The sequence below is a fragment of the Macrobrachium nipponense genome, chromosome 14, assembly GCF_015104395.2.
Source record: "Macrobrachium nipponense isolate FS-2020 chromosome 14, ASM1510439v2, whole genome shotgun sequence".
In the NCBI taxonomy this organism is placed as follows: domain Eukaryota; kingdom Metazoa; phylum Arthropoda; class Malacostraca; order Decapoda; family Palaemonidae; genus Macrobrachium; species Macrobrachium nipponense.
Genome location: NC_087207.1, coordinates 37,375,776 through 37,389,894, shown reverse-complemented (window position 1 = coordinate 37,389,894; position 14,119 = coordinate 37,375,776). Strand labels below are relative to the sequence as shown.

Genomic DNA, 14,119 nt, shown 5'->3' with positions numbered 1-14,119 from the left:
TGTCACAGCAGCAGGAGACGAAGCATCGGGAAGAGAAGAAAACCCCTCCCAAGAAGGAAGAGTAGAAACCCTAAGATGCTCCCTCTTACCATAAAATAACTTCCGCTGCTCTCTAGGCCACGCACAGCATTCCATGCAGGGATTCGTTATTGTACAAATGTTACAATGGCACCTATACTACAAGTGACGTGTGGATCCGTTGCAACTGAAGCCAAAAAACGAGAGCACGGAAAACCTGGAGTTCTACGGCACACATGTTGACAAGGCCGAGAAGGAGCAAAAGAAGCCACAATAACAGCACACACAGACACACTCAAACACAAGCGAAAACGGGCAATGAACCAGGTAAAGGCCGAGAGAGGTCAACCACAACTCTTGTCCAGGCAGTTTTAAGAAAGACTGATGCTGACCACTCTTCTTCTGATAAGTGCATGCGTTGCCAGATCTCACAAGAGTCCTCGCATTCATCTGCGATTTAACCGGATCCAGCTAGGCACTTGAAATTATCCTATTGTTAAGAAGGTTTGTTCGCGTATGAACAAAGCTAATTATTACAGTACCTTTATATTTTCCAAGCCAGCCCTTCCAAGGGCCAATTTGGACTTCTCTGCTACATAGTTTCCAACACAAACAAGGCGTTCAACTTCAAGAAGCTTTACAGTGTCAACAAGTGCTACATCACAGATTTTTTCTAGACCTGAACGCTCTTTCACCTGCAATCGAAGATTAATCAAAACTTATTTATCAATACATCCATTAACAATCTACTGTAAACAAAAATTATATTTTAATGATATAATAAGGTTTCACATATACTTACCAAACAATTACATTAGCTGTATGCTTTCTTACCTGGCAGTCGAAAATTCAAATTCTTGGTGGCGGTGGCGGCACTGCCATCGTTTGTGTAGGTGATACAGATCCCGCCCACTTTCGATAATACCCAGTACTGCTGAGCTAAACTCTTCAATTCGTTGAGCTGCAACGTCCATCTGTGGGGAGGAGGGAGGGCTCTGATTATGTAATTGCTTGGTAAGTATATGTGAAACCTTATTTTATCATTAAAATACCATTTTCACATAAGTGACTTACCAGACAATTACATTAGCTGACTCCACATTACCCGGAAGGTGGGTATATGGACAGCTTTATGAACAAAAAACAATAATCATGTGCTCACATTATGTATAATGTTTGCAGTACCTTACCTTGTGAGAGAGCAGCTACAGGTAAATACTGCCTTTGGTCAGCACTCTCATCACTTGTAGGCCAGGGTCGTCCCCACTAATGGTGGGATTTTTACAATCATGGAAGTACACCGATGACTGACAAAACAACAACAATTTGCCTTTGCCCTGGGCGAAAAGACCAGATAAAAACCACACAACACCATTACCTACACTAAAAACCATATGATACCCTTAACCAGATATAAGAACTGGTGGGTACTTCAGGTACATGTACCCCCAGGCTTCCCACAAACTCAAAAAACCTCAAATTCAAGGCGAGGAGATATTAGAGGGAAAATACATACTGGGTCCCCCTATGCTTCCTCTCCCAACACCATTCCTGCTACTGACAACGGTCCCAATCTAAAGCAGTTTTGTACATGGAACTTACCCAGCAGATATATACTTACCTATAGACTCCGTCGTCCCCGACAGAAATTCAAAAAAATTTCGCGGCACACGCTGCAGGTAGGTCAGGTGATCTACCCGCCCCTGGCCGCTGGGTTGGCAGGAATATAAGAACGCTTACCGTTTTTCTAGAACCAGATTTTCTCTGTCGCGGTAGTGTCAACATACGTTGTTGCTACCTCCTGACTTGATTTTCGTTTTTCATCGCCATCGACCTTCTGGGCTGTCTTTTGCAGGGAAGTACTGGGTCTTTGGTTTGGCATACGCTTTATTAACTTTTTTTTAATGAATTTGGCTTCGAAATTTCGAAGAATATATTACGTGAAACTACCGAATTTTTTCGGTAGACACTTATATTTTGCAATAAGGAAATATTGATTTTTTTTTTTTCACTAATACGTGTATAAGTGTTAGAACTTGATGAAGGAAATATAAGATCTAACTTCCTACTTTAGGAAGTCAGAAAGCATATAACTAGATACGCTTTCCTTTAGAAGCTTTAAGAGCTCTCGTACTAACGAGCAGTTAGAGTATTGACAATTCTAGTAGTTGTTGCATCTTCATCACTTCTTACTCCACAGAATCTACAAATTCATATGTGCAAATTTGAAAGATAAATGGATGGAGCTCAAAAGGCGAGCTCTAAAAAGGTAAGAAGTGAATATAGTGTTCCCAGTGCAGTGGAGGGTGTGTCTGATCGGCTCCGTAGCGCTTCCAGGCTAGACCTCTTCCAAACTCCCAGACCCAGTGGAGGAGGAAAGTCGACAGCCGCAGGAAGGTTAGGGAGAACCCCCACGGTCGGGCGTTCCCCTCGGCAGGTTCTGTAGAACGTCCCAGACTGCCAAGGATAGCCATTGATAAGGCATCCTTAAAAAAAGGTGCGTCTCTTCATCTTACATCCGAAAAGACGAAGAATGTATGTTTGGAGCGATGATCTAGCGCGTTCTCTGAAAACTAAGAGAACACTGAGCAAGAGCCAGCCGCTGCCAGAAGCCGCGTTCCAGCAAGCTAGCGTGAGCTACGTTCCTATAGCCAGCAGCGAGGCGTTCCAGCTGACAGACTAGCGCGAGCGCGTTCCTACAACCAAACGCGAGCCGCGTTCTAGAAAATTTTTCTTGGCGCAAGGCGCCTTCAAAGAGACGAAGCGCCAGCCTGGCGCAAATTGCGCCAGAAAAAACAGACGGCTAGAGCAAGGAGCCTTACAGTAGAGTGGCAATCAGAACGATCCTTCCATTGAACGTTTCCGGGCAAAGAGGCTCTTTCTAAAAGGGGTCTAGTAGGCGCTCGGAACTGTCAGGGCGCATGGGACCTTCCACGCAAGCGGAACGTTCCAGGAGCGAGTCTCCTTTCTAGCGTGCGGAACATTCCAGGCGCGCAGAACATTCCAGGGCGCTAGGTGCAAGGATCCAGGCGCCAGATATCCTTTCTCTATCTGCCTCGGCAGGGAAAGAAGGTAGTAGAGTATCTGCTGTATGAGAATACGATACGGCAAATCATAAGCACATACCATAGTTACTTCTTTGCTGAGCAACTCAATTACCAGTATCCTTCCAGGAATTTCCTAGGAAGGACTACGCTTAAAGGGATTGTTAAGACAACACCTACTTAGCTTCTAGATTTATCGAAGTCTTGTTTCGCTTAGATATGCATTATAAGAACTTCCTGAAGTTCGATAATAATTTTATAAGATTCCTTTATTAAATGGAGTAGCTGGCAACTCTGGAAGAGTAAGGCCAGTCGGCTAACGAGACTGCTAACGCAGTATCATGTAGGTGTCGGTTCATGAGTGGTGGGCGGTCACATGTCTCTCTCCTGCGGGATGGAATGAATAACCGTGTCTCTCCCCTACAATCGTGGTTTTAGCCTCGGATTGAGGGGATAGTTAAGCAAACATAAATAAAATATTGTCTGCCTTTTGCTAAGAAGCTTTCAATAAGAAAGATATTACAACATTTCAATGCTGTTTACCGTAGGTAACATTTTTAAAGGATTCTAACGCAGCGGGACTCTATATTGTATAAATGCTCTCATGCTTACGAAAGCATGGCTTATTAGAGTACATGCTTAGTGAGAAGATGAATGTAGTAGAGAATTCACTTTAAGACTACGGTATGGTCAAGTCTTATGCACATACCGAGGTTAACTACAGAATTCCTAGTATCCTTACAAAGGTTTCCTAGATTAATGCTGTTTACCACAATGTGACAGTATTATAAAGGATTCTAATACGGCAGAGCGCGATATATATAATTCTCTCATCCTTTCGAGAAACGCACACAACCTTTTTAAATTCGGATATTGCTCAAGAGAAGTTGGGTGAGTCGGATGGGAAACATTCTCTTAGTGGCAGAAGTTGTTTCCCTGAATGGACTATACTACGTATATAAAAGTTTTTTCCCACTAAGAACGGAATTAACATGTGAAGGATGTCGGGTACCATAAAGGCATAGATGTTATGGCACATAACCTAAAAAGAACTAGAAGGAAGCGCCAGCCTGGCGCAAATTGCGCCAGAAGCGCCTGCCGCGCCAGAAGCACCATCCAAGATATTTTCTCGTTTTAGCGAGTTAATTAACCTAAGAGTCCAGTAGCCTCTCGGACAGCAGGCTCGGTAACGGCAAGATTCGTTCCTGATTTCGTTACCCATTTAATCGAAAAGGGGTGGCGCTTACAAGGAATGATGAAATGATTTATTTTAATCACTTAGGCCAATTCCACGACACTCTCATATCGCAAAGAGCATCGAGAATCTCTTTTTTCTGCCCCTGTTCGCGTTAACAAAAGAGAACCTATTTGGGAACAGACACGGAACGTAACGATCATAAGAGGTTCGATGCAAGATTTTGCATGTCCGTGAGAACCTTCTCGATCAAGATAATAACTGTTAACGTATGTCTAACATTTATTGAAAAGAGTTGTGAGAACCTGCGGAAAGTCTTCTCATAGATCTCTTTGTAAGGTAGAAGACGAACAGGCTTCTTTAGACTGCTTCTTTTTCCTCAAACCAAGAGAGTAGCAATATAAGACATCTTTAAATTTAAAGAAGGGAATAAACTTTAGCCTTTTTTCCCCTAGTTATAAATTCTTAACAGATATTAAGATATTGGGCGTCAAAGGAAGAGAGGATGTATGCCTCATTTTGGCCTTAGAGAGGTTGGATTCACAGAAGTCACGTTCTTTTCTCACAGCATGTTTCGTAAGGCTTTTTCCAAGAGTATCTGGATATTCTATCAGAATCTATTATAAATAGACCTATAAAACCTCTCCACTCTGAGTCTGTCCGCGTGCAGACTGACCAGAAGTGGACATAAATGAGAGATTTTTTCAAGGTAAATGACAATAGTCATGGCTAAGACATAGAATTGCTGCAGATCGTGCTAGATGGAATGAGGAAACTGTCCTCTTCCGATACCTCTGTGAACCACATAGCGAGGGTTTTTTCTTCACTTTCAGAGGGAAGAATCACCTATGTATATATCTGCTATCAAAGAACGCAGTAAAAGGCATATACTCTGTCTCTACAAAGGGAATTAGAGATAACAGAGGATTAAGATCTTCGGGATCTTATACGATACCGCAATACGACAAGAGTAGGATATCATGTACTTCGAATGGGATTTTTTTTTGTGGCCACAGATTCCGTGTTCCGACCAAAATGGAACTGCTCCTCATCAAACTTCTTTGAGGAAGTTTATGAAGGATTCTTTGTTTCTCTTAGCCCTAAACGACCAAGAAGACAAGTGAATTTTTGTGCATTGGAATCTCGCATCAGATTCAATGGAGACTCGGCAATGGGTTCTTGCCAGCATAGTATGTCTGGCAAAAGAAATAAATCCCTCTATTCCTGACGCAACGCTTTCAGATAGAAGTTTAGTTGCCCAGGCAGGGTACTTACATTTTCATCTACAGAAGAAGAGATGGTTTAAACGTTTGCCTACAGAGTCTTCGGGGTGCGATGAGGGCTCTAAAATGCTTCCCAGAAGGTATTCAGAAGGATACAATAAGAGCTAGAAATCAGGGTTCCGCCCAATTTTCAGCTCAGAGTCTCCTTCGACTTCCAGACTCCTTCCCTTCCTTCGGGCAAGGATAGGAAGATTCTGCAACGAGGAACCTCATCAACATGTAAGAAGAGATCTCGTTGCAAAAGAAGTGTTCACGAAGGATCCTCCTCGGAGGAAGACTCTTCTCTCTCGTATTGTTAGATATCCTGCCTCGTCTACTGGGTGTACTGACTAAAATCACCTCCCCTTGCCAGGGGCCAAAAGCTCAAAGGGGAAGAATTTCTTCCACCCTTCTCCAGTCTCCTGATAAACTATGTGGTTGTTCAGGACTCTTGGACAATGTAGCGCCAGCCAAGCGCCAAATGCCAATACAGGCGAAAAACGCCAGAGGCGGACAGTTCCAAGGAACTCTGTCATGGTCGGATACTGAGAAGGAGCGGGCCTCCAACCTGGCGCAAATGCGCCAGAGGCGAACAAATCGGACAGATATAAGAGTGTCCGATGTGGACATTGCCAGACAGCCCCTAGAGACTCTTCAAGCTCGAAGCTCCAGCAAGTGTGGAGGAGCCAAGCCAGGCGCGAGGCGCCAGCCAGGCTCTAGGAGCCAGCCAGGCTCTAGGAGCCAGCCAGGCTCTAGGAGCCAACCAGGCTCTAGGAGCCAGCCAGGCTCTAGGAGCCAGCCAGGCTCTAGGAGCCAGCCAGGCTCTAGGAGCCAACCAGGCTCTAGGAGCCAGCCAGGCTCTAGGAGCCAGCCAAGGCTCTAGAAGCCAGCCAGGCGCCATCCAGGTGCCAGGCTCCTTCAAGGCTAGGCTCCAGTCAGGATTGAGGATCCATCCAGACGCAAGGCTCCTTCCAGTAAAGAGAAACCTAAAGCTCTGTCATGTAAGAGGGCTAGTCCCCATTGATATGATACAGGTAAGGCTCTGCCATGTAAGTGGGTCAGCCCCCATTGGCACGATCCGAGAAGGCTCTGTCGTGTAAGCGGGCTAGCCCCCATTGACATGATCCAGAAGGGTTTGTCAGTCATAGGTCCCTACCTCGCTGAAACTCTTGAGGCATGCAGACTCATAGACAGTAATCATGAAGTCTTCTGCCAGGCTCCAGGTGCCTTCCAGGCGCAAGGCACCAGCCAGACGCAAGGCTCCAGCCAGCAGGCGCGAGGCGCTAGCCAGGAAGGAGGAGCCAATCAGGCACCAGCCAGGCGCGAGGCGCCAGCCAGGCGCAAGGCGCCATCTAGGCGCGACCTTCCAGCCAGGCTCTAGGCGCCATTCAGGGCGCAAGGCTCCAGCCAGGCTCTAAGGCGCCAATTCAGGCAAGGCCTCCAGCCGGCGCAGGGCGCTAGACAGGCGCTAGGCGCCTGCCAGGCACGAAGCGCTAGCCAGGCTCCAGGCTTCACCCAGAAGAGATCTATATCAAAGAACGCCCTGGCCTTCTTTGAGACATTGTGATCTCCTAAGCACTTGATAATTGCATTGATGATTCCTTCAAACAGCTGAGAATTAAAAGCGCATGAAGTGCGAGCTTTTCCGAATTCTTGTTCTTTCCCTAACAATATGTCATAAGGACATATTAGCTGTCACATACGGGAGATGCAACTCTGTGTTGACTTCCCATTATCCGAAGGATGTCAAGATAACCTTCGAGGGATCCTTCTCTCTTGGTTGATACGTGTCTGCGGATACATTGCTGGGATAGGGATCAGATACTGATCCTTAACTAGTGATTTAAATTTTATTTAACGTCGTGTTTTTTCTTTGGGTTTTTTTTGTTTTGAAAGGAGTTTGTAGATAACTCTTTTCAACTTAAGCACTAACCCTCGTGTTTTAGGATCAGGTGATCGGGATCGGTGTTGTGCTCCTTAATTATGCCACTAGGCATAGGCATATTGTCATGTAAGAGGCTCTGTCGAGTAAATGGATAAGACCCATCGACAGACCCACAAGAACTCTTAGCCATAGGTCACATCCTCGCTGAGGCTCTTGAGGCGAAGCAGATTCCTAGGCATTTAGCCATGGAGTCTTCCGCCTGATCAAGTAGGAACCAAGGTTTTATTTATTTATTACCTACAACGTATGTGTTTACCTGTCTATTCAGTAAATAGTTGTCTCTTTCCCACCACCAAGGTCGTCAATCAGCTAAGTATATATCTGCTGGGTAAGTTCCATGTACAAAAAATGATATTGTTAAGATACAATAAAGTTTTGTACATACTTACCTGGCAGATATATACGATTGATGGCCCACCCAACCTCCCCTCAGGAGACAGGTGGAAGAGAAAATCTGGTTCTAGAACGGTAATCGTTCCTATTCCTGCCACCCAGCGGCAGGGGCGGTAGATCACCTGACCTACCTGCAGCGTGTGCCGCGAAATTCGAATTTCTGTCGGGGACGACGGAGTCTATAGCTAAGTATATATCTGCCAGGTAAGTATGTACAAAACTTTATTGTATCTTAACAATATCATTTTTTGTAAGTACTTTCTACCTCCTTCAAATAGTGTGATGCAAACACCGATTTCGACCTCCAGAATGTTGTTTGCATAATGGAGGATAGAGACATAATTTGTCTGAAAGCCAAAGACGTTGCTACTGCAGGAATCTCATGCGTCTTCACTTTCAGCACCCTATGAGCATGTTCCTGAGTTTGGGCATGCGCTTCTCGGATCAAACTCCTCAGGAAAAAGGACACTGCATTCTTTGAAAGAGACCGAGACGGGTCTTTCACCGAGCACCAGAGTCAGTTCTACTCTCCTCTCACAGTTCCTGTCCTAGTCATGTAGTGTCTGATGGCTCTGACCAGACACAATGTACGGGGCCAAGGATTCAAAGGATCCTCATTTTTAACAAGGAAGTCTGTTACATATGAACAAACTGCATTGCCCTGGGCAAAACCCACTTCCTTACTCATCGCCTGCAACTCGCTTACTCTTCCTGCTGTGGCTGAGGTGACTAGGAATAGTGTCTTCCTAGTTACATCTCTTGAGGTTGCCGAATTCAACGGTTCGAATTGGGGACCGTTGAGCCACCTTAAAACTACATACAAGTTCCATTCCACTTCTTCAGGCTTGAAAATCTTGGAGGAACTAAAGGATTTGATCAGGTCACTGATGTCCTGATTTGACGAGATGTCGAGGCCACTATGCTTGAATACTGATGTAAGCATGGCCCTATATCCTTTAATAGTTGAAGTGGCTAACTTCTTGGTGTCCCTCAGAAATAACAAAAATTCCGCAATTTCTGTTATAGATGTTTCAGAAGAAGAGATGCTATGTCATCTGCACCATGACCTTAAGACTCTCCACTTGGACTGGTAGAGCTTGGCAGAAGAGCTTCTTCTGCTGCTAGCAATAGCTTCTGACGCCCTTCGCGAAAAACCTTTTGCTCTGACCAGGTTCCTGACAGTCTGAATCCTGTCAGGGATAGAGCGGACAACCCTTGGGGTGATATCGGTTGAAATGGGGTTGTCTGAGAAGCGATGGATTTTGTGGAAGTAGTCTGGGAAAATCCACCAGCAGATTGAGAAGGTCTGGGAACCACTCTTTCCTGAGCCAGAATGGAGCTACTAGGGTCATTGTCACAAACTGGTGCGATTAAAGCTTGTTTAAGACCTCTCTTATCATCCCGAAGGGAGGAAAAGCATAAACGTCCAGTCCTGTCCAATCTAGCAGCATCGCATTTGTTCTCCATGCTAATGGTTCTGGAATCGGAGAACAGAAAATGGGGGGGCGATTGTTCCTTGATGTGGCAAACAGGTCTATTGATGGTCTTCCCCAAAGCTTCCAGAGGTCCTGACACACTCTCTCGTTCAGAGTCCATTCTGTTGGTAACACCTGATTCACCCGACTCAGTTTCTCTGCAATCACGTTCATTTTTCCTTGGATGAATCTTGGAAAAAGGGTGATCCTCTTCTCGTTTGTCCAGGTGAGATCTTCGGCTATCTTGTTGAGAGAGAATGAGTGGGTCCCTCCCTGCTTCCATACATATGACAACACTGTGGTGTTGTCCGAGTTGATCGCTATGTTTCTTCCGGTGACTAAATGGTCGAATGCTTGTAGCCCTAAGAGGATGGCCTTCAATTCCTTCCCATTGATGTGCAAGGTCTTTTCTCATTCTGTGCACAGACCTGATACTCTCTTGTCTCCTAGGAGGGTTCCCCATCCGCTGTCTGAGGCGTCTGATAAGAACTGCAGGTCGGGGTTCGACACGACTAGGGAAATTCCTTCTTGTAATCTTTCCCTCGAATGCCACCAACAAAGATCCACCTTTATCTCTTCCGTCAGGGGAAATACTAGTGAGTCCGGTTGTCTTCTGAGATCAATTTGCTTTCAGGAAGAACTGAAGCGGCCTCATGTGCAGGCGTCCTAACCTGACAAAACTCTCCACTGAAGCCAGGGTCCCGAGTAGGCTCATCCATTCGAGAGCTGAGCAGGACGGGCGAACCAGAAATTGCTGGACTGTTGACAGGCAGGACTCTATCCTCTTCGGGGAGAGAAAAACCCGACAAGCTAGAGAGTCTAGTATCACCCCTAAATAGAGAATCCTCTGAGCTGGAATCAATTGGGACTTCTCTGTGTTTATTAGAATACCCAATTGCTGTGTCAAAGTACTAAGCGTCTTCTCCAAGTCCTTCACACTGACGACTGGATCTGGCTCTCAGGAGCCAGTCGTGTAAGTTGAAAGCTGTGTTGATCCCCATCAAATGCAGCCACTTTCCCAGAGTAGCGAGAATCTGAGTAAATACTTGAGGGGCGGTTGACAGACCAAAGCAGAGGGCTCTGAACTGGAAGACTCTTCATGAAGATGAATCTCAGGAACTTCCTGGAGCTCTGATGGATGGGGACATGGAAGTATGCATCCTTCATGTCGAGAGACACCATCCAGTCGCCCGGTTGGATGGCCAACATTACCGATCGACTGGTTTCCATTCGGAATCTCGTCTTCCGGACGAAGAGGTTCAGAGTGCTTACGTCCAAAACAGGTCTCCATCCCCCTGATGCCTTGGGGACTATGAAGAGCCTGTTGTAAAACCCTGGGGAGTTCATGTCTGTTTACCTCCTCTATGGCGTCTTTGTTGATGAACTCTTCTACTTCTTTGGCTAAAGCCAAAGCTCTTGTTGATCCTGTCGAGTATGCTGTCAAACAGACAGGTGTATTGGACAGTGGTGGATCCTGCGTAAATGGGATCGCATATCCCTCTCGAAGCACCTGTATTACCCACTGTTCTGCTCCTCTTCGACTCCATTCCTCCCAGTAGTCATGGAGTCTTGCCCCCACAGGTGTGTGAAGGATCTTTCGATCATTTATCTGTCTTAAAGGAAAGTTTCTTGGTAGACTTGGAAGCAGTTCGTAGGTTAGTCCTTGGCTCTGCTGCCACCTCGACTTACCTCCTCGAAAGGGATGCTTTTGTAGAGGGGAAGCTTTGGCTCCTGCCTCTGGAGGTTCCTTAGGTCTTCTCGCTGACTGAGACAGAAGATCATTGGTAGACTTTTTCTTGAGGTCCCACAGTACATGCTTGATGGTTTCTTCTGGAAACAGGTGAGATTTACTCAGGGGGAAGAACAACAAAGCCAATTTTTGGTTCGTGGTTACTCCTCAAGATGTGAAGGAGCACCACCATTATCTCTTCTTGAGTACTCCCATAGTGAATAGGGCGGCCAATTCCCCTGAACCATTTCTCACTGCCCTGTCCACACAGGACAACAAATTGAGCCAGTCCGCAGAAAAATCCTCATCCAGAGACTGGCAATCTTCAATTTTCCTGGCTAACACTGCAAAAGTCCAATCCAGAAAAGTGACAAATTTTCTAATACAATTTGTATTTTTCATAGCTACAAACCTGAGGTCTTAACAATAGGATAATTTCTAGCGCCTAGCTGGATCCGGTAAAAAAAGCAGATGAAAGCAAGGAATCTTGTGGTATCTGGCAATGCATGCATAGATCGGGTGAAGAGTGGTCAAATGCCGAACATCTACACCAGTCTTTCCCAATTCAGGATGACTTAACAAAAAGAGGGGCGGCTAGAGGCGGGCAGTATAATGTTAAGACCTCAGGTTTGTAGCTATGAAAAATACAAATTGTCTTAAAAAATTTGTCATTTGTTCATATGCGAACAAACCCTTGGTCTCAACAATAGGATAGACTCATACTTGGAGGGAGGTATAAGACATCCTAGACTGGCTGATGGCCTATCCGCCAGTCCAGCTCTTAAAAGAAATAGTTCTTAGAGAGGGAATGAAGCCCACTGAGAAGCTAGATACACTAAAATCTAACCACTCAGAACCTGAGTGATGTACAATGATATATGGGATAACCATTGTATAGGGAACCAAAGAAAAACTTTGACTGTCCAAAAAAACAAACCAGGGCATTAGGGTTTGTAGTACTCCCGACTCCTCCTTGCCCAGGAGCGGAGCCTATGCTACTAAATAGTGGGTAAGATATTGAATACTGCACGACCACACTACCAGTATGACTACCTCACTCACCTGTATCAGACCAGTCCAGCAAATGACATGTCCATTCCTTCCAAAATTAAACGCCCGAAGGAAGAAGGAAAGGTACAAGAGAAAGAAGGAGGCCAGCCAACTCACACTTCATCTCATCCACACAATCATCTTAGGTAAGATACAAAGGTGCCCCGTTAAGGGCAACTATGAGTTACACAACCTGTTGGGCAGCCACCACAGGACCCAGGGAAAATGTGTCCATAGATCTGTGGGCAACATCCTTAAGATAGAAGGAAGTGAACGTGGACTGGCGTAACCAAGTACAGCGCTCAGCACTCTATGTACAGCCAAGTTCTTTTTGAAAGCCAGAGAAGGACCAATACCCCTAACGTCATGTGCTCTAGCCTGCGATGGAATCATCAAGAGTCAAGTATGCCTGTCTGATGTCTTCCCATATCCAAAAAGAGATAGTATTCTTAGACACCTCTTTCTTTGTACGGCCTGTACTGACAAAAAGTCTGCGGCAGCCTGGTCTAAGGTGCAGAGCCACCAGAGTCATTCTGAGACCCTGAGAACCCAACAGCCTGTTCAGAACCTGATGGATCAAACAAAACGCAGGGCCCGGACAGGGCACAACAAAAGCTCTAGAGCATCACCACCCACAAAGTCAGTCAGTGACGGAATGGAGAACGAAGCGAACCTGTCATCATGCACCAAGGAATTTTGGGTCTTGGCCACGAATTCCGGAACAAATTCGAAGGAGACTGACTTCCAACCCCTGGTGTGCCTCACCTCATAACTCAGACCGTGGAGCTCTCCTACCCTTTTGGAAGATGCCAAAGCCAAAAGGAAAACTGTCTTGAACGTCAGGTTCCTATCAGATGAGCGGCGCAAGGGCTCATATGAACTCTCAGTCAAGCTCTTAAGCACCAAGGAAAAATCCCACTTGTTCCGATACGTAATACAAACCCTCGGTCCTTTAACAATAGGAAGGTAACTAGCGGCAGCTGGGACGGTCGTAAGCTTCGAACAAGGGGAGAACGGTAGTTAACTGCTTGTCCGATCGTGCGCGCGCCCGAGAGGTGAAGAATCACTTTTGCTTTCGGCTGCGGGTGTGAAGACGTGTTCGTCATCGCTCTCTGCCCGCTCATCGTCGTATGCTTTGTTTATATTGTGTTTTTTTACTAATGGTTTGGTTTGACTTGAAAATGAAACTGTAAGTACACTGTTTTCATTTTCATATTAATTATGAATCAACATGGAGCTATCGCGTAGAGACGGCGATTTTTTCCGCTCTTTTCATGAATTGAAACCCTTGAATTATGTCTCGGTGCCGAGGGCGGGCGCACTTCGCGCCGAGTCAGTATTTTGGGCGAAAAAGTGGTGTAATTGAAAGATGTAAGTACTCTTTTTTCATTATATTTTGCCCTGTGCGTTCGTTGCCGAGAGCTTGATTGCGCTCGGCAAGAGCCTCTTATTTTTGTATGAATAGAATGCAATGAAAGTGATTCGCAATGCAGTTTTCTTTTCATTTTTCATTTATTAAATTGCATCAAATTTAATTTTGGATCAATTTCCGCTCTTACCCGGGAATTAATCCTTACGATTTATTGCTGTGAAAGTGAAAATAGCAAGTGCAGTATTGTTCATTTTCATATATATTTATGATAGCATCATATTATTATGGATCAAGTTTCCGCTCTTACCGGAATTGATTTTTCCCTCTTTAAGTTCTATGAAGTGAATCGCAAGTGCAGTATTCTGTTTCATTTTCATATTACTTTTCACCGCTGTGCGGGGTAGGGGAAGCGAAGGTCTGCCAGGAAGTCGTCGGCAAAGCTCTCCCGCGACTCCCTTGGTATCCGATTCTTCGTCTTCTTTCCTGCCCCCCCGCTCAGCTTCCTCGTATTTTGTTTTTGGGGTCTTCCTTCCGTTCGGGGTGGGGTGGGGCATGTCTCCCCCCCGTGCGTGAGGGAACCCCTCTTACTAATCTGTCTGTGCTACCGCAGGTGCTACAGCCGTGGGAGACGACCTT

At 45.6% G+C, this 14,119-nt stretch overlaps 1 protein-coding gene across 5 annotated transcripts in view; it reads right to left on the bottom strand.

Annotated features, from left to right (window-relative positions):
- LOC135226475 (single-strand selective monofunctional uracil DNA glycosylase-like) overlaps positions 1-14,119 on the bottom strand; it is a 183,968-nt gene that overhangs the window by 9,862 nt on the left and 159,987 nt on the right. For 4 of the 5 annotated variants that reach the window (XM_064266081.1, XM_064266080.1, XM_064266082.1 and 1 more), the window contains exon 5: positions 561-713. The exons of the other annotated variant lie outside the window; for it this stretch is intronic. In XM_064266081.1, coding sequence (XP_064122151.1) covers positions 561-713 — 153 coding nt within the window. The remainder of the gene's footprint in view (positions 1-560; positions 714-14,119) is intronic. 5 annotated transcript variants of the gene reach the window in all.